General features: G+C 39.5%; 1 protein-coding gene across 5 annotated transcripts; it reads right to left on the reverse strand.

Moving 5' to 3' along the window:
- LGALS8 (galectin 8) lies at positions 1 to 26,037 on the reverse strand. 5 transcript variants are annotated; one of them, XM_056816092.1, is made up of 14 exons: positions 25,838 to 26,037; positions 23,898 to 24,084; positions 23,493 to 23,728; positions 23,130 to 23,214; positions 22,376 to 22,590; positions 21,287 to 21,377; positions 16,998 to 17,086; positions 16,437 to 16,647; positions 9,196 to 9,315; positions 7,351 to 7,407; positions 6,434 to 6,460; positions 5,662 to 5,750; positions 3,716 to 3,884; positions 1 to 1,761 (listed from the first exon to the last, which is right to left on the reverse strand). In XM_056816092.1, exons 5-14 carry the CDS (start codon positions 22,390 to 22,392, stop codon positions 1,612 to 1,614), a joined length of 1,020 nt encoding a protein of 339 aa, XP_056672070.1. In that variant the 5' UTR covers positions 22,393 to 22,590; positions 23,130 to 23,214; positions 23,493 to 23,728; positions 23,898 to 24,084; positions 25,838 to 26,037; the 3' UTR covers positions 1 to 1,611. The 5 variants fall into 5 exon arrangements, with proteins under 5 accessions (XP_056672070.1, XP_056672069.1, XP_056672071.1 ...); XM_056816091.1 differs by having other exon boundaries at positions 23,493 to 24,084; XM_056816093.1 differs by lacking the exon at positions 22,376 to 22,590 and having other exon boundaries at positions 23,493 to 24,084.
- Between the last annotated feature and the right edge of the window lie 1,830 nt (positions 26,038 to 27,867).

Raw genomic sequence — 27,867 nt, forward strand, 5'->3', positions numbered from 1 at the left:
TATGTTTTATTGTATTTTTATTTTATTAAATATTTCCCAAATACATTAAAAACTGATTTAGGCACCTCCTTGAAATTTACTACAATAAGACTTGATATATAGTGAGTTGGTTACATTGAATTTCCACCAACTAGCTAGCTTTGAAGAATAGTACTGAAGTTCAAAATGTAGCAGGGCTTACTAATATAGGTTTCATTTTAATCGCATTAGGTAAGTAGTTTTTGGATCTCAGTCCCTGATGACAAGATGGGAATGAATGGTCCAGTGCTATTGGGAATACAAACAAGCTCATCATTTCTTCCGCACCATCTTGTCTCAAAATTCAGTAGTGCATTTTCTGAACGAACCTGTTCTATCAACATTCAACATGGCACATATGTTTAAGATGTAAGAAACCTGATTTCACCCACCAAAAACTATTAGAAATAAAATTCGCAAAAACATGCCACTTGACAATGGCATCATCATTGGTGCATACTCTAAGTTATTTTTAGTGTACGTCCACAAGGACTTTCAATGAAAGTGCATGAAAGAAGATCATTCGCATCTTTGAAGCGGAGATCTTTTGGAAACTAGCATTTGCTCTTACCCAAAATAACCACCCGGAGCCTATTTCTTTTTGTCTACACTACACAGACCACAACTACAATCCAGATTCACAATCAACTGGGTTGTTTTTTTCCCCTTTCACTTTAGCCCTTCAGTGTTGCGGGTGGGTCCTGACTGGTCTGAGGAATGAATCCCCTAAAGTGGTCATGTGTATTTGAATTCATACTCGTCAAAGATTTCATCATGTAAAACAGGGCCGGCACTTCTAGCCCAAGAAATATGTGCAATGCAAATCCAAATGACTTGGCGACTTCAGGAGATTCATAATTCCTGCTTGCCTAGTCGGGTAACTGATGAATTAAGGCTACTGCACCACTTAAAGGAATTAGCTACAAGTCGTGCTTTTTTATTGTTTCCAGTTAGCTATTAAGTACATTCTAAATATAGCATGGAAAGCCAAAACTAGAGACTCAGATTATTAGCAGCTTTAAAGTCTGATTCTATTAATGGAGTTCAGCTTCAGTTTGGATTCTTTTAGAAGAGAATTGAACATTTTTTTTAAACGCTTACCTTCCATCTTAGAATCGAGACTAAGCATTGGTTCTAAGGCAAAAGAGCAGTCAGGACTAGGCAAGGGGGTTAAGAGACTTGCCCAGGGTCACACAGCTAGGAAGTGTCTGAAGTCAGATCTGAACCTAGAATTTCTGGTCTCTAGGTCTGGCTCTCAGGCCACAGAGCCACCCTGCTGCCCCCACAGCCATCCTTTTTAATCCTGATTGCCCCAGGGCAGTTAAGCAATACCCAGGGGAAAGTGAGGAGGAAAAGAGGAGAAAGAAAAAGAGAAAACTAGTGAGAAGTGGGTCATAAGAACCCCAGCCAGGGCGCAGAGGCCACTTAGAGCCTAAAAAAAAGCATCCTGAGCTCTGCTGCAGGGATAACTGGGAAATACCTGTCTCGGTTTTCCTAGGAGGAAGGGTAACTGGACGAGAGGAGGAAATGGACAATGGAGAGGAATTGCACAACAACAATGTTAAAAGGCCCCTCCGGGACGGGAGGCTCCAACTACCAGATCCTTACATCTAACACATCCACATCGCCGTCGATCTTCAATGTGTCGATCTTGCTAAACTCCTTAAATCTATGTTTGTATTCCAACACATGGATTCCATTGATGGCAACTTTGTACGCACTGGGAGAACAGTAAATGATCATCTGAAACGCATACAAAAAAGAGGAAATTGAGGTGTTTTTCCTTGAAGAAGGACAACACGAATTACTTTGGCAGAGCAAGAGCGGCAGCAGCAGCAGCTCTCTGGTTCAGCTGGATGGGCCCCTGCCACCGGTGCTCCGGGGAGCCCTGGGTACGTCTCTAAGCGTGGCATCGCGATGGGGTCCTCCTGGTTCTCTGGGACCCTCTTCCCTGGAGCTCAAGGGCTTTCCTATTAGCATTCTTTGTACCTTTCCTCCTACCACCCGGGATTGTTCTGCTTCCCCTATCCCAGGGCATCACGGAGCTTGTCACAAAAAGGATGGAGACACTTTGGGCAGAAGGAAAGTGGGGAAGGCCTTCGGTCTTTTTTGATAAAGTCAGGCCGGGTAATGGCGCCATAGTCAAGAGATGTGCATTTTCATATTAGCTCTGGGATGAGACGTCACCTTAGACTCATCATACTGATTTATCACAACCCTGTGTTTGTTGTTGTTTTTTTTAATTTAAAAAATATTTTTATTTTTAAAAAAAATCTTCCATGTTTACATGATACATTTTCTTTCCCTCTCCCCTCCCAGAGCCACCTGTATTTGTTTATCATTCTAGATTGGGAGGAGACAACAAAAACCCCTCAAGTAGACTTTGGTGAATTCATGAGGTGTGCCATCCCCTCCTATCATTCCAATTCATTCAGCTTTTCCCCAAGTAGGCAGACTTCATCCAATAGCACCGATTGCATCAAATATCAACTCCTTCCCATAGGGCACTCAGCCAACCTGGCTCTACCTTACCCTGCTCTGATGATTTTAATTCAACCACTTTTTAAAAACCTTTCCTTCTGTCGTAGAATCAATACTAAGTATCAGTTCCAAGGGAGAAAAGCGATAATAGGCACTTGGAGTTCGGTGACTTGCCCAGGGTCTCACAACTAGGAAGGGTCTGAGGCCATGACCCGACCTCCCGACTCGGCCTGAGCCACCTAGCTGCTCCAATTCATCTATTCTTACTCTCTTCTTTTTTGGACAGGTAAGAATGTTACCATCACACAAATATTTTTCTTCTTATCTTGTCATTTGCTCTAGATATCCTACATATGAAATAACCTATCCTATGACCTTCACTGTTACACATTTCTCATTTGAACCCAACCTAAAATCTATGTCTTCTGGGATATCGACCAGATAAACCCAGCCTTGTCTATTTCCTTATTCTACTAATATTGAATTAAGCTTTACAGTATATGTTAGTACAAATTTATGTTATTTCACTGCCCTGTATAGTTTATAGATATATCCTATTTAATTTATTTTTGATAGATTGTATGTCAAAGAGACTACTAATTCAAATTATGCCAGCCCTCTAGCATAGCCTTATATGTTGGCTACGGGTATGTAATAACTTCTGTCTTTTTCTGATTGTAAATTTAACATCACAGTAGTTTTCCCAATTCTTGACATATGGGTGCTGGCCAGGTAATTTATAACAACGTCTTTCTTCCTTTCTATTTTCTTTTATCTCTCTCCCTCCCTCCCTTCCTTCCTTCTATCCTTTTTTCTTTCCTTCCTTCCTCTCTCCCTTCTTTCTTCCTTCCTCCCTCTCTGCCTTCCTTTCTTCCAACTCTAAGTCAGAAGGGCAAGACGAGGAAAATTGGGTGCCTTGCTCAGGGTCGCACACAGCTAGGAAGTGTCTAAGGGCAGATTTGACCCCCCGTCTTCCCAGCGTCACGTCTGGCACTCTATCCCACTGTGCTATCTAGCTGCCCCCCGACCACTACTTTCAAGGATATAAATTTTGATGTAGTAGAATCAATTGCAATGGGTCAGCCGACTGGAAATCTCTGTATATTAAGGGCACTGAAAACAGAGTCCCCCTCCCCCCTGCTTAATGGAACCCCTAAAGCAGCAATTTAAATGGAGCCTGTTGTGAACATCTCATCCATTCACACAACTGTCTTACCTCAAAATACATCCCAGGACTAAATGGAAAATGTGCAATACTTCTTTCTTCTTCTCCCCAGCTCTCGTGGAGAAAAGAATTTCTTACAAATACTTTGGTATTTAGCCGGGGGTTTAAGTGCAATGCTATGTCCTTTGTACTGGCAGCTGTTAGGTCAATATTAAAGCTTCTGAAAGAAAAAAAACAAACAACTCAGGTCAATAAACAGAGGAAGGTGGCACTTTATGCTAGATTTTTTAAAAAGTTTTTTTAATTTTTTTTCAAAGTTTCATTTCTAAATTCTTTTTTTCCCCTCCCTCTACCTCCTTCCTCACTCATTAAGAAGGCAAGAAATGCAAGAGCTCATTCTACAGAGGAAGTGATACAGAACATATTTCCACATTCAATGCTAGACATTTTCATGAGGCAGGGTTGACACAAAGTGATGCTTTATTTGCCTAAGTGCAGGGTAGAATTAGTTTTTGACACTGTGTTCTACAGAATCCTCTCACTGAATTCCAAAGCAAACTCGTTCTTCTCTCTGAAACCCACCTCCCTTCCTAAGCTCTCCATTTCTGCTGGGGGCACCAGCATCCTCTCAGTTTCCTGGGCTGGTGACTTTGAGTCCCAGTTCTTCACTCTCCTTCCCCTCTCCATGGCCAGGCAGTGGCTAAAGCCCCTGGATTCTGTTGTGGCGATTTCTCTCCCATCCAGCCTCTTCTCTTCCCTCCCACCTTGGCCTCCCTTCTGTCTCAGAATGAATGTTGTGTGTTGGTTCTAAGACAGAAGAGTGGTAAGGACTAGGCAATGGGGGTTAAGTGACTTGCCCAGGGTCACACAGCTGGGAAGTGTCTGAGGCCAGATTTGAACCCAGGATCTCTCCTGTCTAGGCCTGGCTCTCAAGCCACTGAGCCACCCAGCTGCCCCCCCTACCTGAGCCTATTCTTAAAAGGTGACTTTTCTCAAGTCACAAAGCTTAGTAAAGTCAGATTAGAGCCTAAATCTCCTGATTTCTCATCCAGTATATATTTCATGTACCAGGAGAGATCCAAGTCCGAGTCCTAGAGCTGTGTGACCCTGGGTGAATGATTTAATTTTTTTGTGCTTGTAAAAATTAAATTATATCTCTAATAATAGTAATATTATATTGTATGAGGTTTAATAAGGATAATAAGGAATAAAGAGGATACAAAATAAAAAACCACGTGCCCATGGCTGATTAGTCCATTTAAAATCCCTGCACTTAGCTTATCACTATACTTGCTGCATCATTTGCACAGGAAGAGAGCATGGGAGGCGTTACTGCCGGTTAAATACCGATCGTGATCTCGCTAATGTGGAGACTCAGGAGAGATTGTAGGGAATTCTGGGAAATACCAAGGACTTGTGGGGATTGAAGTCTAGGGGTCAAAATCTCCATTTACACATGCTTCAATGTCTTCCTATTTTTAAATGGAGATAATATCCACCTTTGCTCAATAGACTGTTCCCCTGAGAGGGGTGATCCAACAAGTCCTGCCCTTGGCCCTCTTCTCTCCCTTCTTAATTACAATGTTATTTATGTAGACGTCCTCCTCGAAGACGATTCCAAAATCTTTCTCCTCCTGACATCTCATCTGAATTCTAGACCCAAATGAAGGTTAATAACCATTTGTTGGCAGACATATATATATATGATATAAATAAATTACTATCAGAGCTGCCCAAAGGCAAAAGGTTATGCTATCTTAAGAACAATGGCTTAGGGGGCAGCTGGGTAGCTCAGTGGATAGAGAGCCAGGCCCAGAGGTGGGAGGTCCTGGGTTCAAATCTGTTCTCAGACCTTCCTAGCTGTGTGACCCTGGGCAAGTCACTTGACTCCCATTGCCTAGCCCTTACATTTCTTCTGCCTTGGAACCCATATACAGTATCTCTTCCTAGACAGAAGATAAGGGTTTAAAAACAAACAATGGCTTATTGTTACATACCCCTTTGGGTTTTTCTTCACTTCTCCTTTGACAACAATGGTTTGTCCGGGGCTCAGTACAGGATTCAATCTTGCAACATAAGGAAGTGTCTGAAAAACAGAAAAAAACATCTTCTGTGATGAAAGGCAGGTGAAGAGAGCGAAATGAATAAGTAATGTTGCTGTAGGGGGGGAGGGGGAGGCGCTAGAGGTGCCCCCAGATTGTTGGCTCCATAACACAAAACTGGCACAAATGCAATTGCTTAAACTGGTTGTCTTCATTCAGCATTCTGTGTTCTAATCATGCCTCTCAATGGGGAAGTACATTAGAAAATGTGCATGATTTGCTTCCGTGCTAATTGCTCTCTTGTATATTTTTAAAAACTTGATATGATGATAGCCTTGAAGTTTATGTGCTACGGATGAATAGAAAATGGGTGCATTCAGCTTCTGCTACAGTAGAAGATTTATATGACATGACAAAGAATATAGAAGTTTTTTTGGTCTTCATCCCAAAGAATTAAGGATTGGTAAACCACATTTCAGGGACAGGAGATGAATGCGTAATAAATAAGCAAGTACTGTAAACTGGCATTCAGCCTTGGAATATTTGTGGCTAATTAACGCGGCTCTTTCCTGCTGCTGCTGGGGTCCCCATCCATTATCTCACTGGGCTTCATGGAGATGGGTCTGAAGCAAAATAGGAGAATTTGTCTGCCAAGCTTTAGAATGGCTGATTTCTAATTCACCGTATAAATCCTTTTACCTTTCTTCTAGAAGTAAAAAATACTTACAAATTGTGATGCCTCAGGTGTTTGCATCTACAAGGAAAAAAAGAAATAATGTGAATAAGGACAACAGGGAAGGAATAAATTCTATAAACTGGAGAAAGTCTGATTCTGTAATTGTTTTTATTAACGTGTGACTGGAGAGGGAATGTCTTGTGTTCTGTAACTGGCCCATGATATAAATTTAAAATGTATTTGGAATAGAGTCATTTAAAACGATAATTCAGCATATGAGAGGACGGCTTTTATAGATCATCATGACATAATATTTTTCTGTAATCAGATGTGAACTCTACACATTTCTGTGCCTGGCACATTGTGAGCACTAAACACTTTTTTATCTTTCTACCTAGCCAGAGAGTGCTCTGAATCATAAGGGAGGTCTAGATGTGCTGAAGTCAACCAGGCCTTCACCTCAGGCACATAAACAACCTAAAGATGTTTATACTCAAACGGTCTCCAGCTGTTTAGGCTTATTTAGTAGAGATTAAATCTTTTCTGCAATGTTACAGACTGTAAATGATATAATGTCTGAAGAAGTGCTAATCACTCCTAACCTCACCTGAAAGAGCTGGAAAAATGTCACTTATTCTTATTAATTATTATTGAGGCTGTTGATCTAATAACTGCATTTGGTCAGTGTTCTAACTTTTAAGTAGCTGATGTAATGGGTTTCCAATCAGCAATGAAAGAGCTATTTTTTCATAAGAAAGATGATCCTTTCATTGCTAGCTTAAGCTCCTGCCTGAACCTGGAACTCTAGAAGTATAAAGTGTTTCTCTTCATTTTCATGTATTCACCTCTAGCCTGGCCTCCTTTTTGAGATACAATTAGAAAAATAAATACCCTGCACCTTATTTACAAAGTGGTCCAAAGACCCTTAGCTATCCCGGTGTTTTTTTCTTCAAAGGTTTCCTACTTACATTTCCTGAATTTGTCTTTGGCGTTCCCAGGGAAGTTTCTTGGATTCCTTGTAAAGACTGAAAAACAGATTAAAAATTAGATGATCCCATATGTCCTAGTTCATGTTTTATCCCCTAGCTCAGCGGTTCTCAACCTCTCAATTGGTAGCAATGAGAATACATAATGAATATCAGGTATTTACATTCCGAATCATAACTGTAGCAAAATTACAGTTTTGAAGTAGCCACCAAAATAATTTTTTGGTTTGGGGTCACTGCAACATGAGGTTGAGAACCACTGCCCTAGCTTAACAGAGTCTTGAATAGTAGATACAAATAAATGTTTGTTTAATTAATTAATTTTAGAAAGCTTTTAAAAAAAATAAGTGTATTTTCTGAGCTGTATTTTATATTTTAGGGCAGGTTTCAATTATAATGACTTATTGTTAACCCTTCTGACTATCTCTTGATGTAAACATTCAAGCTCTGAACTTGAGAATAAAGATAAAGTTAGAAGAAAAAAAAAAGTGCTTACTATGTGCAAGGCACAGCACTAAGTTCTGGGCAGACAGATAGAAAAGTGAGTTGGTACCTACTCTCAACAACTTCATATCCTGCTATAGGGAGATAAGATATATGGCATATTTTAGCTATTGTAGTATTGTATAATCCCTAATTTTAAAATATAAGAATATCAAGTTAAAAAAAGAATTAGATTATCTATCACTTCAAAGCATTCTTTCTTAATCTGGTCTGCTTAAGGGATTACATGTTCTTAAAATATAAATATATAAAGGGAATTCATTAGTTGAAACAAACAGTGATTTCCCCCCTCAGAACAATAAAAGAGGACAAGAGATTATCTATTTATCTATATACACTGACCTAACTTCAAATGAGTCATTTAAAACATTTTTCTTCGAGTTTTCCACATCTATGAAACCAAAAGGAAAGTGGACCAAAGAAGGTTTTAGTTTTGGTTTTATGGATGACATTCTCTCTGGAATCCATTACTCAGCTTTGGGGAAAAGTACTTTTCACAGAAACTATTCATTTTTTCTGACAAAAATAGTACTACAAGGATGACATTAAAAACAGAAGGCCAAATTCTTATGACCCATGTTGGCTAATTAAGTCCAACAAACATTTATTATTGGTCTCCTACATGTCAGGAATTGTACTAGATGCTGAGAATAAAGGATTAAAAATGATGCAGTACCTTCTCTGAGAGCTTCCAATCCAATGGGGTTGGGGGGAAAAGAATTGTATCGCATATACACAAAGAAGTATTATAAGAGAGTGTGATAAAGGCAAAGGAGATTCAGACAGACTAAAAGGATAAAAATTTGAGGAAATAAATCATTTAGTAGGATCATGAATGGCTCAGTATAAATTCCTGAGCTCACCTAAAAACAGAAAAAAAGAAATTCCAGATCTGAAATTGTACACATTATCAAGACTCCAATAAAACCATGTTTATTAATTGGTTTTCTAGAAACCTAGAGGACTTACTTAACTCCGCAGAAGGCAAGTAATATACCCATGGAGATATTTCCTAAAGAGCACCAGCTTTCTGCCTCACTAGATGAGGGGTTCTTAACCTTTTTTGTGTCATGGATCCCTTTGAAATATGCATGAAATAAAATATAGTGTATTACTAAATATATTAATTATATATACTGAAATATAGTTATCTAATCTATCTACCTAGCTGTCTATCTATCTTAAGAAAAAAACTCATAAAACTAAGTAGATGAACAGTTGGTTGAAGAGGCTTGCACAATAAGATCCTGGTTCCTACAGGTATATAGTACTGCTAAAAAACCAATTCCAAAAGAAAACATGAAGCTACCAAGGAATACTTACAAAGTTACTGCGAAACCCAATCGACTCAATCTGTACTTTGCCGTAAATTCCCAGAGTATCTATTTTCTCTGGATCAATCCTGTATTTGTAGAGCAACAGATGCTTTCCATTAACAGCCACCTATGAAGAGAGCAGAAAACTAGAAATACACTGTAATTTAAAGTGTTTAAGTCTAAGCTTTAATTTAATTAATTTAAATTTAAAATTTTAATTTAACTTAAAATTGAATTAAAACTAAATAATTAATTTTAAACCTCCAAGTTTGGGATCTCTAATTTGGAATTAATTTCATTAGGATCGCAGATCTAGAGCTGAAAGTGAATATGTAGGTCATTTAGTACAATTCCTTCATTTTACAGGTGAAGTCCTGAGTAATTAGGTGATATGCCTGAGGTAGTAAGTTGGCAGTCAGAATCTGAACTCAAATCCAGTGAAACCAAATTCCACCCTCCAAGTTGAAAAGACCTTCCACAGCACCACATTCTTTCTTCATTGGTTTTACAGTACATTGGCTTTGCTATCTATGCTCTCAATCAATTAATGCCTATTTATTAAGTTTTACTACATGCTAGAATTTCTCTTTAATGCTGCACCATATTGGATAGATGTTCTTACTCCAAGACCCAGGTAGTGTCACCACCGGGTACAGATGACAGCTCCTCCTGTGGGAGTCCTGTACATAACGGCCTACAAACCATCCACACATCTTTCCAAAAAGCGATGGCTCTTTTCCTCTAGTTCTCATGAAATTAAGTTGTTACCAAGGCAGCACAGAAGGCTGGCCACCCGTTATTTCACACTCTTTTTTTTTCAAACCCTTACCTTCCATCTTGAAATTAATACTGTGTATTGGTTCCAAGGCAGAAGAGTGATAAGGGCTAGGCAATGAGGGTTATGGGACTTGCCCAGGGTCACATATCTGGGAAGTGTCTGAGGCCACATTTGAACCCAGGACCTCCCATTGTGAATTTTAAAATTACTCCACCCTACTCAGACCATACTTTAGAAGATCTTATTTAGCTATTTCCTGATTAGTAACAATGGAGATTCTTGGTCTAACAGAATCAAGTCTTGGGAATTCTACATTTCTCCACCCTACTTAGTTTAACAAGGTCAGGAATGTCTGCACCCATACTCAAGGATTAATTATCTAAGAAGATGGCCTTCAACAGACATGTGCAGAAACAGTAGACAGACCCCTGGGCTGTCTGTCCTAAGTCAAGCTAATCTATAATTGGTACAAATGAGACACAGGAAAGTGACATAAAACCGTCTATATAAGGCATGTGACTTCCTCTCTTCGTCCTCTTTTCCCAAAGAGATGTCTCTGGCTGGCAGCATGCTAAGCGTTCCGACATCTTGGCATGGTAGCAGCTATTTGTCTGGGTTTTGGCGGTTAGTTTGCCCTTGATCTAATTCAGGTTCAAGCATCTTGGCTGAGCCCTCTTGGATTTCAGGCTGATTCTTTCCTCTTTTTCTCTCCAAAAACTTACCTTCTAGAGCCTCTAATCTTCCCGCCTGGCACAAGCCAGGCAGGAGAAATCCTACACCCTTTTCCTTTCCCCTTCTTAAATTTCTTTCCACTATATTAATTACATCACCATAAATTTCCAAACTGACTTGGGTAATTTTTTTTTTGTCATTTGGGATATCCATGGTGGCCAATAATTAATATAGTTTAGGTCACAACGCTAAAATTATCCTTTACGCTGTCTCTATGCCTGGCTCTCAATCCACTGAGCTACCCAGCTTCCCCTATTTCTTACTCTTACTTCATTATTAGTCCACCTCTTTTTCTAGCCACATACCATCTTTTATATACCTTTTTGATGATAGATTTTATGCTCCCTCTTGTATATGGCCTTCACTGGTAGTATGATATTCTGTAGTCTATTCATAGACCTCTCCATTGCCCTTTCAGTGGTCTGTCACTTTTATTTTTCAAACACTGGGGAAATCTATGATTTGAAGCCATAGAGCATCTCAACCAAGATGGGCAGCCCAGGTGGATAAGAGTGAAGTGAAGATGGCCAGGTGGTCCTGGAGTCAGGAAGACTCATCTTCCTGGGTTCAAATATGGCCTCAGACACTCACTTGCTAGGTGATCCTGGGAAGTCACTTCATTATGTTTGCCTTAATTTCCCCATCTGTAAAATGATCTGGAGAAGGAAATAGCAAACCACTCTAGTACCTTTGCTGAGAAAACTCTAAATGGGGTCATGAAGAGTCAAACAAAACCAGAACAGCTAAACAAGGAGCATCACCAGACAAATACTGGTATTAAAAAATTGGCTTTTGGTTTCAAGGAGAAGTAGTTTTCCACATGTAGTCTCATGATCTCACTCATTATTTATAATGATGTTGGACAGTGTCTATGGGAGGTCTACCCAAGTACAAGCTTGAACATTCATTCACTTAGTTTTAATCTATACAGATACAGATTCTGAACTCTTCTGAGTGGTTATAAATCTCATTTAGGATGGTCCACAATGTTAAAGGACCTGAAATCAGAACAATGCAATCTGTATTTCATTTGGAAGACTTCACTCTAGACGAAATTCCTCTTTCACTTGAATTTTGCTCTGAATCTCCTCCATAAGAGTAATGAACTCTTTTGGGGAGCATGATTTCTCCTATTTTGTGCCTTACCTGATAATAATCAGGTCATTGAACAAAGTCATTTTCATTATTGCATCTTCCAAAGAATCTTATATGATGTTAGTGCAAAGCTTTAAGGTGTTATTTTGCTTTAGCAAACCAAAACCATTTTATGTCAACTGACAAAAAGCACATTTCTTTCAACTACCTAACTCTAAAGATTTGGCCTGGTGGAGAATAAAATTTGCAAAAGTCTTCCTCTTCCTTCTTATGCCTTCATGAAAGACACCTTTGATAGCTGTTTACCTTAATCTCTTTTTAAAATTTTTTTGTTACATGTAGAAACACATTTTGATCATTGTTTTTGACATTTTAAAATTTAGATTTTCTCCTCCCCCCCCCCCCCCCCCCCGACCTCAGGTAGTGGAATAGTCTGAAATAGATTTTACCTGTACTCTCATGTAATATACATTTCCCTATTGCTCATGTCATAATAGAAGACATATCACATGTACAGTAAAAATCCCATGAAGGAAATATAGTGGAAGACGGCAGGCTTTGGTCTACACAGTCCCTTCTGGTTATCTTGGAAATTTGCTTTGCTGATAATGACTTTGTCCTTCACAGTTGATCATCATATAGCATTTCTGTTATTGTATAACACTGTTCTCCTGATTCTGTTCATTTCACTTTGCATCAGTTCATCTAAATCTTTCTAGGTTTTTCTGGACTTGTTCTGTTCTGTTCATCATTCCTTATGGCATAAGGTGGTACCTCAGACTTGCATTTCTCTAATCAGCAAGAGATGGGAGGTCCTGGGTTCAAATCTGGCCTCAGACACTTTCCAGCTGTGTGACTCTGAGCAAGTCACTTAACTCCCATTGCCTAGCCCTTGCTGCTCTTCTGCCTTGGAACCAATATACAGTATTGATTCTAAGATGGAAGGTAAGAATTTTTTAAAAAAAGTTGATATGGACATTAATTGCCATGTGTTGATTGCATTACCTATTCCATCGATCCACCACTCTATTTCGTGGCCCATACCATATTGTTTTGAAGATTTCCACTTTATAGAATAGTTTGATATCTGGTACAGCAGGACTCCTTTCATATTTTTTTCATGAATTCCTTTGATAGTCTTGACCTTTGGTTTTTCCAGATGAACTTTGTTGTTAGTTTTTCTAGTTTTAGGAAATAATTTTGGGGTTTGGGGGTTGATAGGACCCTGAATAGATAAATAAATTTAGGTAGGATTGTCATTTTCACTCTACTGACTCAGTCTATCCATGAGCAATCCATTTTTTTCTAATTGTTTAGGTCTGACTGTATTTACATAAAGTGTTTTGTAATAGTGTTACTAGAGTTGCTGGGTTTGTAGTTACATCCCTAGATATTTTATATCATCTAGAGGTTTGTTTTTTTTTTAATGGAATTTCCTTTCCTATCTCTAGTTGGATTTTGTTGGTGCTAAGTAGAAATGCTGATGATTGATGTGAGTTTATTTTGTATTCTAAAGTTGTTCATTATTTCTATTCTTTTTTGGTTGATTCTCTCGGATTTTCTACATACACCATCCTATCAACTACAAAGAATGATAACGTTGTTTCCTCACTGCCCATTCTAATCCCTTGGAGTTCATCGTCTGCTCTACACTACAATTTTGGGACACATCACTGTATAAAAGTGAATGTTTGCGTCCCTCAGTAAGTAACTCCCCTTGCATCGACTCAAAGACAAAAAATGGATGAAACTGCAAAAGCACGTTAGGGCCAGAACATTACAGTATGTGCAATGTAACCGTATCTTCTACCAGACAGCAGGAGCATAAACTGAACTGTTGCCAACAGAATATCATTTGGAGGAGTATCTAACCAACAACGTTTCAGATGTGTTGCCCTTCGTGCCCAGAGATAATGGATTTCAAGTTCACTGGGAATCTACAAGAAGACACGGCAGCCAAAAACTCCAAACGCGATCTTGGCCTGCATCAGCAGAGGCTCAATGTCCACCGAGAGAGATGCTCCTCCTCCTCTAGATCCTCTGCCTCAGACGGGCCACAGTCTGCGCCTGAGCTCGAGGCATCCCATGGAGGCAGAATCCTGACAAATTCGAGGGAGTCCAGAGGAAGGAGCCCGGAGAGGGAGGACACCTCGGTCCATTCTGACGGGAAATGTTTAGCCTGGAGGACTGGATCCCCGGAAGAGATGGCAGCTGTGTCCTCCAAAGAGGTCGAGGAAGGCTATTCCTATCAAAGAGACCCCACCATTATGTCTGGCCCTCGAGGGCAGAGCTGGAAGCAGAGGGGAGAACCAGAAAAGGGACAGACGGAGGTTCAACGAAAAGAAAAACCCAACCGAAGAGCGCCTGAGCTCCAGAGTCAAACAGAATTATGACTGGCTGCCCAGGTGGAAGATGATCATTTCTGGCTGAGTTTCTCTTCAGGAATGCCTCTCAAGAACAGTTTCCTTTGGCGTGTCAGCTATAAATCAGTCAGGTCATAACTTGGCAGGCGTTCCCTGGCCTAGATTGTCCAGCCCTATGCAGGGCTGGACAACACTTTTCTCCCTCAAGTTCTTAACCCATTTAGAAATGAGTATTTAAAATTTTTTTTTTAATTTTATTTTTTATTTTGTTAAAACCCTTACCTTCCGCCTTGGAATCAATGCTGTGTATTAGTTCCAAGGTAGAAGAGAGGTAAAAGCCAGGCAATTAGGGTTAAGTGACTTGCCCAGGGTCACACAGCTAGGAAGTATCTGAGGCCAGATTTGAACCCAGGACCTCCCATTTCTAGGCCTGACTTTCAATCCACTGAGCCACCCAGTTCCCCCCAGAAATGAGTATTTTTTGAGGGAATATTAGAAATTAATTCACTTTTGTGCTAAGTCTTCATATCTTTCATAGGAAGGGATTGGACCAGACAAGGTCTCAGGGCCCTTCCAGACCTAAGGATCTTTGGATTTGTGTTTCCTTAGATGGTGAGATCCTAGAGAAAAGGGAGATCTTATCCTTCTAGGAAAATATGGAGCACATTATTTAGACCGATCATAGTTAAATAGCTCCTAAATCAGGTAGAGAAGGAGGTAAAAAGAGTCAAAAGAACAACATCTACGATAACTAGAATAATATAAAGGAAGGCAACAGCGAATGACTTCAGAAGGTGGATCAGGGTTCTGATCCGGCCTCCAGAGGGCTAACAGAGCAGAGAGGTGGTGGACTACAGATGGGGGCAACTGTGCGATCTCAGATATAGTCAAAGTATGGGTCTGTTGTTTTCCTTAATTCTTTTTTTTGCCATTATAAAGGGTTCTATTGAGGAATTCTGTATTACATATAATTATATATAACATATTGAGGTTATTATATATAACATATATAATTATATATAATATATTGAGGTTATATATAACATATACAATTAAATACAATCTATTGAGATTATATATAATATATACAATTATATACAATATGTTGAGGTTACATATATAAATATATAAGTATATAAATATAATATATATAAATATCTAAAATTATATATAACACATTGAGGTTATTATATGTATATACTTATATATCATATTGAGGTTATATATAACATATATGGTTAAATAGAATATATTGAGGTTATAAATGTATATTTATATATCATTGAGGTTATCATATAACATATATACAATTATATATAATATATTGAGATTATTACATATAACACGATTACATAATATATTGAAGTTATCATAATATAATATTATAATAACATGTATATATAATTATATGTCATATATTGATGTGATTACATGACATGCAATTATAGAATATGTTGAGGTTATTATTTATACCATTTATGCAATTACATATAACATGCATACAATTATATATAATATATTGAAGTTATTATATAGAATGTGCCAATATTCTATATAATATATTGCAGTTACATTGAGGAAGGTGTGGTATTGAGAATTGATAGCATTAAAGAAAGCATACAATAGGGCATACCAACTTCTGGCTAATCTAAGGAAAGGCTTCCAAGTTTTTTCAGTGAAAGAATTTAGGGGAGGTAAATAAAGGCAGTTAAACAGTTAAACAACATGGAAAAGAATGAAAATCAAAATCCGAAGCATGTTTAGTAATAAGGGGTGAGCCCCTTTCCAAGAGGCAGTTGAAGCAATTCATCACTTAATGATGTAATAAAATTATTCTGCCTTCCTTCCTCCCACTTCCACCCTCAACTCTGAAACATGCAAGGAACGCTCGACAACAGCACCCTTGCCAGGGCATCCCAGCGGATGAACAAAAGAGGATGTACCAGACGGCCACCCTTTGGGGAACGTGTGCCAAAGCCAGCAAAGAGCAGCTGATTCAGTGAGCGAAAGACTGAGATTATGAAAAATCTCACATTTGAGATTAGGTAGAAAGAGCCCTAGATCGGGAGTCCAAGTCCGGCCTCTGATCCTCCCGAGGCCCCTTGGACAAGACGTTGCACCTCTTACGGTCTCCTTTTCCTTATCTGGAGAATGAGGACGTTGGCCCACGTCCCCTTTAAGGCTGTTTCCACCTCTAAATCCAGGATGCTATGAAGATCCTCTACCAGAGGATAAATCAATCATTTCCCTCCCCCCCCCCCCCCCCCGCCCCCAACTGACCTGGAACTTGTCCTTCAGAACCATAATGACGATCTCGAAAGATTTTCCCTTCTCAAAAGGCATCTCATAGGTGATCTCCTCAGAGCCCCATTTCTCCTTGGTCAGGGTGTTGCACACGATGTGGCCCGACCTCTTGAACCTCGGATTAAAATGGAAGGCCACGTCGGCGCGGGGCTTCACGCTGCTGCCACACTGGAAATCCACCTGGAACCTGTTTGGAGAGGAGTCTGTGAGGGGCCTTTTGTCTCCCCGGCCCAGAGCAGCCTAGCTGCTCTGTCTGCCTCCAGGCTCTCCCCTCCATGGTTCATCTTTTACCAAGTGTCTAATCTAATAAGGGGGAAAGTGTTTTTTAATTTCAGTGTACAAAGCTTAAGTTGTTATTTATAAGATCAGTTTCATGACTTAAAGTTAAGGAGGAGAAAGAACAAGGCTATCAGGATGGTCTTTCCTATGTGTTTGATTTTTCTTTTTGCTCCTAGCCACAAGAATTCAATTTCTTTCTTGTTTTTTTTCCATGTCACAGAAGCCAAGACAGATGACCCTCACCAGGGAGAGAGTTACCTGTCTGCATCATCAGGCACACGACCGTGGATGACAATTAACTTGCCAGGCCTCAGCTCCTCAGAGAGTGTTCCAACATATGGAATCATCTAGAGAAAAAGGAAACCATTTTCTCTCAATACACTTCAGTTAATTGGAAAATAAATTATTTTACTAAACAGTGGGAGTGTTAACAAACAACTGTTAAACAAAAGAAATGCAACAGCTGAAAGTAAAGTAAAAAAAATTAGCTGAAAGGAGTAGGTTCAAAGACTTTTTTAAAAAATGTGTGTGGGGGGGCCCACAGCCCTCCCATGAAAGGAAAGATAGAAGGTTGGCCTTGGGGGAAGGATTGGAGCCAAGGAGATGGGTGAGAAGCAGGCAGACACACACGCAATATTTATAATAATCGAGCTCCACAGAATAAGCTCAGCTACTTAGCTTTCACTAGGACCTGAACCAGTTAAGTAGCTTCGAATCAACATATGGGAGTAAGCAATGAACATGGAGACTAGCTGAAAGAAAAGCCACAACCCCTTACAGCCTGGGCTGCAAGTACAGATCAGTTTGGCCTGAGAGGAGATTAAGAAAGAAATCACCAGTTCCTTAGAGCTGGTACTCTAAAAGCACGAACCACTTGAGGATAAGAGATTGAGGAGGAAAGGTCTTTCAAGAAGAGAGAGAGATAGAGAGGGAGGAAGTTAAACAGAGACAGGTGAGGGGTGATAAGGCAAAGAGAGCTGGCTCTCTGTGGAAGCTCCTATTTAATATTATTGAGATGCAAATGTACACAATACATATGGGTGAATACATAGTGGATTGCCATTGGTCAATTGTAAATTAGGATAAGGTATAGGTGTGGTTTGTCTCAGCCAGGTGAGCACAAAAAAACCTGATTTCCTGCCTAAAGCTGGGATCAAGGGTCAAAGGCTTTACTTGCCATGTGCAGGACTGAGCATGCTCTCTCCTAAGACAATCTTTGCATTTTAACTATTTCCCTTGACCATAGATAGGTGTGGACTGCTACAAAAAATATAAAATAAATTAAAAAGATAAAAGGGAGACTTGTGCCTTTTTGGAGGCAAAATTAAAATGGAATAAGAGTTTGTGTCATAGTAGGAGATAAATAACAAAGTGTTTATATGGATCGACAACACGTTTATGGGAACGGAAGCCAGAACTTTTCCAAGTCTATATCATCAAACGCCCTCATGGATCAGATGAGCTATTTGGAACCTTGTTGTGCCTTTCAGACTCCAGAAGGGCAGCCAATTGCATACCAGAGAGAGGAAGGACTAGAGTGCATTATGGGCATTCAATACATGTTTAATAATAAATCAGATGCAAGGTTTTTATTTTAGCCATTCATTTCAACTTGCCCAGTCCTGATATTACACTGTAGAACAGAGAAATCTCCCAAAGGCTGAAGAAAGAAGCGAAAGACCTGGTTAGACTTTCCATTTAGTCCACATTCTAGAGACCCTAAAAAATAGTACTGACTTAAAAAAGAAAAAGATTGTCTTGGGGGAAGGGAGGGAAGGGGCTAATTTTATGCTGTTTTACCTCTAAACCTTGTATATTATTTTTTTCTTCCGAGTCTATGATTTCACCGCTTTGGGGAGCTTACAATGAGGAAATTTAAAGTTCAATAATTTAGTCCTAAGAGAATGTCTGAATCTGAGTCCCAAGTATGTGTCTGAGGTAAATTCAAGCCTGGCTCCTATAGCATCATGCTTCTCACCTTAATATTTGTTGAATGGATGAATTAAATCTGATATTCAAATAAGCAATATTTTTTTTTATATGAAGGATAGAAGTTAAATGTATCCATTTTCCTTGCTTTGCCAGGAGACTAAATCATTTAAGAGGCTCATTGGGTCAGGAAATATAGACAGCTAGAGCTAAAGTTAGAAAGATCCTAGTTCAAATCCTGCCTCAGACATTTACTAGAAATGTGGACCCTGGTCTGGCCATTTAACCCTCTAGTTGGGACTGAATAAGTCAGTGAAGTCCACTGAATTCCACTGAGATTCACAGACATTCCATAGCAGGCCACTGAAATCTATTTACCCAGGAAGGCTATGCCAACACCCGACTACTTCTACTGGAAGTACCTTCTGATTTGATGGTCTGTCCCTTGGATGGTTGAGCCAGTGGCGTTGTAATCTCTCTCCAAACTGTGCTCCTGACTCCAGGCTTTCTCTCCCATGCCCTGGTACCTTGTACCATCATCTCCTCTCTCTACCTGCCCCTTTGCAGCTTTCTTTTCTAGATTGTCTCCCCATTAGAATATAAATTCCCTGAGACATAGGTTGTCTTTCTTTCTGAGTGTATTTGTATTCCTAGCAATTAGCATGGTGCCTGGCACATAGTAAGCTTTTGTTGACTTGTTGAATGAACTCTGCCTCAGTTTTCTCATCTGTAAAATGAGGATAAACAATGGCATCCCCCTCCTGGGGATGTTATGAAGATCAAATGACATAATATTTGCAAAGTACTTGCAAAGTTTAAAACACTATATAATAATAATAGAAATATTATTTATATTATATGTATTTATACATACACTTATATATAAAATATAATAATGCTAGCTATTATCATTATATGGTCTGTGCCTATCTTTTGGCAAAATACAAAATCTTTATGTAAGCATACTCTTACAAAATACAAAATCTTTATGTAAGCATACCTTGAGACGTGCAATTCCTAAATGTGTAAAATTTAATCTGTATTTTTTCACCAATGTCATAGTTGGGAAGCTTCCCCCTTCTTATCTCTATGCTTGAGTTTACAGTTGAATTCCTTCTTATCCTATCTGCATTTGGAAATAGTATCCATTAGGCTTACTATCAAGAATTCAGTGCTTTTTTTCCAGAGGCAGAAAAACCTAGTTCAAAAGGAATAAATCTCAACCTCAACAGCTGGAAAAAAAAAAAGTATAAGCGATGGCCTCACTCCTAATGGCACGGACTTCTTGTTTTTATGAAATTTACAGATGAGGAAACTGAGGGCCATAATGACTTGGCCAAAGTCACACTTGGAGGAAAGGAGCAGAGAAGGCACCCAAGCCCATGGGCAGAGTTGACTTTCCTTCCCTAGTCCAAAACTTCAAAGCAAAGACCCTAAGAAAGATGTTTCCTTTTTAGGCCCACAAAAACCTACCAGCCTGAAAAATGTGACAATCAGCACATTTCCCAAAAGCCTCATCACTATATAAACCAATAACTGTTGTTAAACTTTTTCTCCCTTTTTCTTTCTTTTCTTTTCTTTCTCTCTCTTTTTCTTTTTCTTTCTTTCCTTCTTTCCTTTCTTCTTTCTCTTCATCTCTCTGTCTTTCAGTCCATATCTCACTACCTATCTATATCTTTCTTTTTATCCATCTCTACTTATTTCTTTATCTCTCCACTATCTCTATCTGCCTGTATCTCCATCTCTCCTTATCTATGTATCCTTATCTATGTACCTCTATCAGTCTGTCTGTATTTGTCCACATCTATTTCTAACTGGCAGTCTATATTCTCTATAGTTTTCTATTTCTGCTTATCTATTTCTATCTCTACTTATCAGTCTGCCTATCTCTAACACTACTTATCTATCTGCTTATCTCTGCCTCTCAACCTCCATTTCTATCTCCACTTGTCTCTAAATATATCTGTCTTTAGATCTATCTCCATCTGTGTATGTCTCCCCCTGCTACTCCACCGCCCTCCCCAAGTCTACCTACCTAACAAGATGCAGTCAATCCTCAATGATTTAGGAGATAAGTGGCTTGGGCAGACTTTATATCCCCTCTTCTCCCTCAAAAACCTTCCATTTCATTGTGGATCAGCAATCTATATTGCTATATTTGGAGGACAGTCCTAAGCTAAAATCCTGACTCTACTACTTATTATCTCTGTGACCTCGGCTAAGTCACAGCCTCCGTGGAGTTCGTTTCTTTCCTCTGTAATATGAGGTCAGACTAGCTAGATTCTGAAATTCCAGAGCTATGATCCTATAATTAGTTCCTTTCCAATATACTTCTACCAAAGGAAGGATGTGAGGAACTAATACAATTTTTATTTTGCTCTTTATTAAATAGGTCTGACAAAAAACATGGGGGAAGAAATTGTATCTCTTGGATAAGGTGAGATTTTTGGTATTCATTACAAATAATAAATACTAAAATGCTAAAAATTATCCCAAAATAATACCAAAATATTAGATAACTTCTGATTTCATTCACATTATCATAAATAAACTAACCATAGTCATATTAAATAGTACTCTCTCCATAAGCAAAAATTAATTTCATGGAAGTCAGTTACCGGATTGTGGATGACATTTTGTAGATTATTTGAGAACATCATGTTGTCTTTCCAATTGATTGTTGATCTGGATCTCTCTTGTGTCACTGACCTATGAATTTAAATAAGTTTTATTTGAAGCTATATTTGGTAGGAATTTGGGGAATTGCCCCAGCATAAAATGAAATTTAAAAATAACATAATCAATCAACAAGAATTGATTATACTCTAATGAATATAATTCACCACTCCTTCCTCTATAGCTATCTTTCATTTAAGTTTTTTGTTATTAATCATATTTACAGAATTCGGTGCACTGGGCCTTAGAACAGTTATTGTTCTAAACCCTTAACCGATTTATTCATAAATGAAATTCTTTTAAGTACTAGAAACCAGTATACACTATATGATGTAGGATTTAATATACTATTGAAAAAAACCCAAAACATAATATTAAACAGCACTTAAGCCATAGCCCTTAATTACCTACCTGGGCCATAGACCAGAAGCAGTAACTGGGGAGGTAAAGAAAGCCAATCAAACTCTGGCTTTTTGGTTGGTTTGGTTTTTCTATGTTTTGGCCAATATAATCGAGTTCTTGGGGCAAGAGAAGTGCTAGGTCCAGATAAAATATATCTGGCCCAGCTAGGACTCGGAAGAGGGAAAATATAAACAAACAAAACCACACCCACTAGTGCCGTTAGTACAGCACTGTTTACAGGAAAATCTTAAATTAATAACTGCCAGCAGGAGAGAGGCATTAAACTAAAGTGATCTCCAGTCTATTTTCACAAACTCTGCCTTTTTCCTCCACGGCAACACACAGCAACCAAAACTATAGATTGGTTTCCCTCTCCAGTGAAAACTGCGAATCCCGTAATGCTCCACAGCCCTACTTAATGAGAACCCTTCCCCCAACCCCTCGTCCCGCCCCCCGGCCTCCCCTAACCCCCGCGTCTTTCCCGTAAGAACGCGTTTTAAAAACTCGGCAACTGAAACACTCCCAATTCAGAAAGCTTTTGAGAAGAGATGGTAGTTTGTTCCACAAGAAGGACAGAGAGCCGCAAGTCCACATTCATAATTAAAATAGTTAAGGATGCATTGCCCTACTTAAAGGCACATTCCATGAACAATTCTTTGGGTGAAAAGTTTTTTTAAAGTGGATTACTCCGGGAGGACCCAAGTGCGGCATTCTTTCCTCCAGACAGGAACGAGAACTCGAGACTAAGGTTTCCAGGAAATCAGAAGAAGCGAAACTCTGTAGTGGTGCATTGTTTTTAATCCTTTTTTTCCTCATGAGATGATTCGGCAAATGAAGTCACGTGCTTTCGAAAAGAAGAGTAATTAACGGGGTGGGGGTGGGGAGCTTGGACCAAGCGCGGCCAAGAAAGTAGTCATAAGGGAGTAATGACTGTTATATCCCTATAAACGTAGGTTTTCCTACAAAAGTTAGGAAGCGGGGGTGGGGGGGGGGTGGGGAGGGAGAACCCAACATTAGCAATGGAGTTGGAGGACTTGAGTTAAAGTCCTGCCTCTGGTGTCACCCTTGTAGGAATCGCCTAATTTCAGTTTTCCATCTGTAAAAAGGACCTCTGAGGTCCCTTCTTAATCTATGGTCCCTTTCACACACAGAATGGTGGTAATGAATTCTGGTCCCTTGTAAGAATGGGAGAAGGGGAGATAAGGGGACGGGCTTTACACATGATATTTCAGTGCAAACTAGGTCGGAAAGGGTTAAGTGCTGTCTAAGCGGATCTTAACTCTTCTAAGGCTATATACTTCCCCAACATCCCTCCAATCCCACTACTCCCTCAGTGGTCACAGTTTTTCCGTAAAAGGTAAAAACCTCTGTAAACAAACCTACTTCCAGATATGTAGAGGAAGGTTGTGGAATTGTGGAGAAGAGTGAAAGCTGGAAATATTTCTTCCTAACAGATCCAAGAAGTCTCCTTGGGAGAGAAGCGATTTACAAGTTACCAGCCTACCCCGTTGCAAAGTAAAATGTTATCAGAAGGGGCAAAGAGAACACTCGCTCTTCTCCAGCAGCGGCAGCAAGACCCAAACCAAAAATTGGGAGTTTACGGAACATCCTCTTTCTAATGTTTTTCATGATCTCACCCGGGCAGTGTCAGAGGGCACATACCTAGCCAGTCCCGTAAGAATTTCTTTCCTAGAGCACAGCACAGTCATCATGGCTCCAGAAAGATCAGTTTCGTTTCCTACTCACCCTGGGTGCTCAGCCCTCCAGAAGATCCCGGCACAAGCCCGCTTGTCCCGCAAGTTTATGGTCTTCTGAAGGCATAACTTAGCAATGTGTGGGTGGTGGAGAGCAAAAATGAGTCGCTTCCAGTTCCTGGTTCACGAGTCCCTCCACCTTGACGTCATCGTCCTGAAGCCGAGTTTAGCAAGTGTACGGGACTGAATTTCCTACCTGCGGTTGCCTAACCTCAGTTTAATAGAACTCTGACCGATTTTAGTTTCAAAATGAGCAAAAGTAAACAGTGGAAGAAACAGAAATATATCATTAAGAAAAAAGGCAGATAAACAAATTCGTACAAGGTCTATTCTCTAACTAGAGGTAGGGGAAGTGAAAGGGAGATCCTTCAGCCTAAAGAGAGGACAAGAGACTGACACTTTTTACTCTTAACGTCCTGGCAGCAGCTCGCCCTCTTGCCCCTCAGGTCCCCGGAGAGCAGACGATTCAGGAGCAGGGGATCTTTGATCTCAGCTGCACTAGTCACTAACGCCGAGTTTCTCTTTGCTAAGCCATCTCAACCTGAAGGCGATGTCTCTTTATAGTTTCGTTTGCTCCCCGGATTCTGGCAGTAGAGCAGGAACAAGAAATCATAATGAATACATTTTAAACGGTGATACGTCCCCCTCCTTGATGTGACGTTATGTTAATTGCTCTCACACTCAAGTGTAGTAAGAGGAGTTAAAAAGAAGCCTCCAAAAGGAAACTATAATCAGTTATACGAACCTAATTAATTTGCTGACAGTTAATCTAGTGCTTTGAAAGGCAGCCTTGTATCCTGGAGAAAATGCTGGATTGAAACTGGAACCCTCAGATTCACTTCTCAGATCTTTGCAACCTGGCTGCCAATGCCACCATTGTCTCCAGGTTCGTCAGTGGGTTTTTAATCGCTACATTTGAAAATGTTCTGCATGTTGCTGTTGTTTTGCCTTTCTTTGCATTCCCATTGCTTAGCACTGTGCCTGGCACATAGCAGAAGTCAAATAAGTGCTAATTGGCTGACTGCTACAGCCTTCATCCTCACCAGCCCAGAATTGCACCCCAATCTTAACCATCAAGGACAAGCACAAATATACATGCCTGGGGATGGGGAGCATAAAAATGAGACCCATGGGACTCCAGGATACCAGTGGAGAGACCTCAGAACATTGCAGCATCACTGCTAGGAATGCCACAGCCAAGGGAGGGAGTGCGGAGAGAGTGAGCCAAGCAGCCTGGCATGAAGGGGGAGACTGATGGAAGAGCGCTCTCTGGTAGACCTTGGAATTGCAAAGAGAGCTGGGACAGACTGTTCTCAAGGAGCTTAGGACCTAAATGGGGGAAGGTAGGGTAGCTCAATACTCAAATGACTGTGGTACTATGAGAAGGTGAAATCCATATAAAAATGCAAGGAGGAAGGGATTCTTTTCACCTACTCAGCTGGGCAAGGGAAATCTTTCTGGGGAAGATGGTGACTCAAAAGGAGTATCGAGATGGGAGTAGTGCTATCTAGTGGATAATACCAGTCTTGGAATCAGAAAGACCTGATTTCAAATCCTGCCTCAGAGACTTCTTACTAGGTATGTGACCTTGGTCCATAAGTCAGTTAATCTCTCTGGGTCTCATTTTCCTCATCTGAGAAATGAAGGGCTTGTACTTAAAGATCTTTCCAGTTTAACATCTATAATTATGTGACTTCAGACAGAGGTAGGGAAAAGGATTAAATAAAGGGATCAGGCAGGCAAACTAACCCTTAATTTGTATTTTTATCCTTCCTGAGAATAAGTGCCATAAAAAAAGCTTTCATTAGCACATCTTGTTCCCTATTTCATCCTGGACCTGACTTTACTCTCTCAACCCCCCCTTTTTTTTTAATATTTAAAAATCCTTACCTTCGTCTTTGATTCCATATTAAGTATTGGTTCCAAGGCAGAAGAATGATAAGGGCTAGGCAATTGGGATTAAGTGACTGACTCATCCAGGCTCACACAGCTAGGAAGTGTCTGAGGCCAGATCTGAACCCATCATTCCCCTTCTAGGGGCACTCACTTTTAGATGAGGAAACAGGGCACCAACATGTGACAAGTTAAAATGATGGTGGAAGATGTGAATAATTCAGACAATAGAAGAGATATTGCAAGACTGTACGTGACTAACTGTCAAATGAATTCTACTGAAAATAACTCAAGTTTAGAGGGAGATATCAACATAAGCTCTGACTACTTTTTTGCTTCTCTCTCCCCTTTGTTCAGTGAGAGTTAAGTTTACTTGTTAAACCACCAGCTTTCACATTTTTTTTATCTTTTTCTTCACTTTCTTGAGAATTTTACTGATCTTACCTGCTTCTCTGGCTTAATATTCTCCAATCTGGCCTGACTTAATCTCTTTCATTCCATCCACCTTTCCTAGGTCAGGTGTAGCACACTCCATTTCTCCACAAATCTGATGCCACCAGAGAAGAACCCCTCAAAGAAAGATAGAGATTTCTCCAAACTTCATTTATTTGTTCCTTACTCTGTCCCCTATGGACTTTGGAACCATATATATTCCCTTTGTGTTCTCTAGTGGCATTGAAGACACAAGGTTCTAGAACCTTTGTCTGTATGTCATAGAATTAGAGAATCTCAGAGCTCCACAAGATCCTGAGATTTACCTAGGTTAGACAATGTCAGGGAAATGGGGATTTGTCTTGTTTGAGAACCTGATACAATTGGAAAACAAAATAAAACTAGATATTTGGCTTAGAGTTAGATCTAGAGTTTGGGCTCCTATGCTGCTAACCAGTTGTATAATTCTGGTACTTCATCATTATCTTTCTTTCTTTGTCTCAGTTTCCTCATCTATAAAATGGGAGTAATAATACTTGTACTACCTACCTCATTGGTTTGCTGTATGTGAAAGAGAATTTTTACTCTATTATCTATACTGAGTTAACACTAATTTAAGAACCCCTACTTAGTACCTCACTAGACTGAAGACAAGATTAACTCTCCTTTAACTACTTTTAAATTGAATCAACAAAAGATTAAACACCCTACTTAGTACTAGATAAGAAACTATCTAGGTACTTAGAGAATTTACACCCTTTAGAAGGTGAGAAGTTGATCTCACAGGCACTGTGCAGTGCTAGACAATTTGGAAACTGTGATTGGCCCCTGTGAAAAGGGGAAGAGACAAGAAGTCATCATAAAAGCAAGCCCTGAACTCCTTCAGAGCAGATTGTCTTCTAGAAGATAGTCTGAAGAGATTGTCTTCTGGAGATAGTCTTAGATAGTCTTCAAAGGAGTTTTGCTTGAGACTACAGCTTGGATCATGGGCTAGGAGCTTGGTTTCTACTTGGACTCTGATTTTTGGTCTATTTCCTTGGGTGAGGGAAAGACTGACCCCTTTCCTAGCTTCTGGAGAGACTAGCTTCCCTCTTGGAGGAGGCCTCATGGTTACTCACTACCAGCCTTCTTGGTTGAGAGCTAATTAATCTCTTCCTGGATTAAGCAAACCCAGAGCAAAACACTTAGGTTGATAGGATAGATAACTTCTCAATTCCCCTTATATTTCTCTATTATTTCCTCTCTATTTGTAAATAAATTTCTGACTCAAGATATAATAAATATTGGCAACCACATAATTCCATATAATTATCATCTAACCATTAATTTTAACCTTTACCTGTGAGAAAAATATTGCTTTGTCAAAGTGGGCAACAAGATGATGCAGTGGATAGAGCACTGGACCTGGAATTAGGAAGACTCACTTTCTGAGTTAAAATCTGGAGTTAAACACTTACTAGTTGTGTGATCCTGAGCAAGTTATTTTAACCCTGATTGCCTCAGTTTCCTCATCTGTAAAAATGAACTGGAGAAGGAAATGGCAAAGCACTCCAGTATCTTTGCCAATAAAACCCCAAATGGAGTCATAAAGTGGGATCATTACTGAATAACAATAACAAATATGTCAAAGTATTAAATAAATCATAGGATCATATATTTAGATCTGGAAGGGACCTTGGAAGAAATCTCTACATTGACCAATAATCTCTAAGGAAATGACTCTTTAGTCACAGCCATTCTTGAAGAAATCAAAAAATAAAAGCACAAACTCTCACTTTTGGAAGAGACCTAAGGGGTCATCAAATCCAAACCATATGTGAATAGGAATCTCCTCAGTTTACAGCATGTCCAAGGCTTCATTTAAAGACCTCAGCTATCCCATTCTCACTTTTGAAGAACTGATTATTAGGAAGTTTTAATTTACATTTAATTTAATTTAATTAGATCCTAATCTAGCTGATGTAATTCCCCCTGTTAGAAAGGTTGAGATTTGCCCTAGAGGATAGTCACCAACTGATTTACAGCTCCTTGAAATATTTTTT

This window comes from Monodelphis domestica, chromosome 2 (assembly GCF_027887165.1).
Source record: "Monodelphis domestica isolate mMonDom1 chromosome 2, mMonDom1.pri, whole genome shotgun sequence".
Lineage (NCBI taxonomy): Eukaryota > Metazoa > Chordata > Mammalia > Didelphimorphia > Didelphidae > Monodelphis > Monodelphis domestica.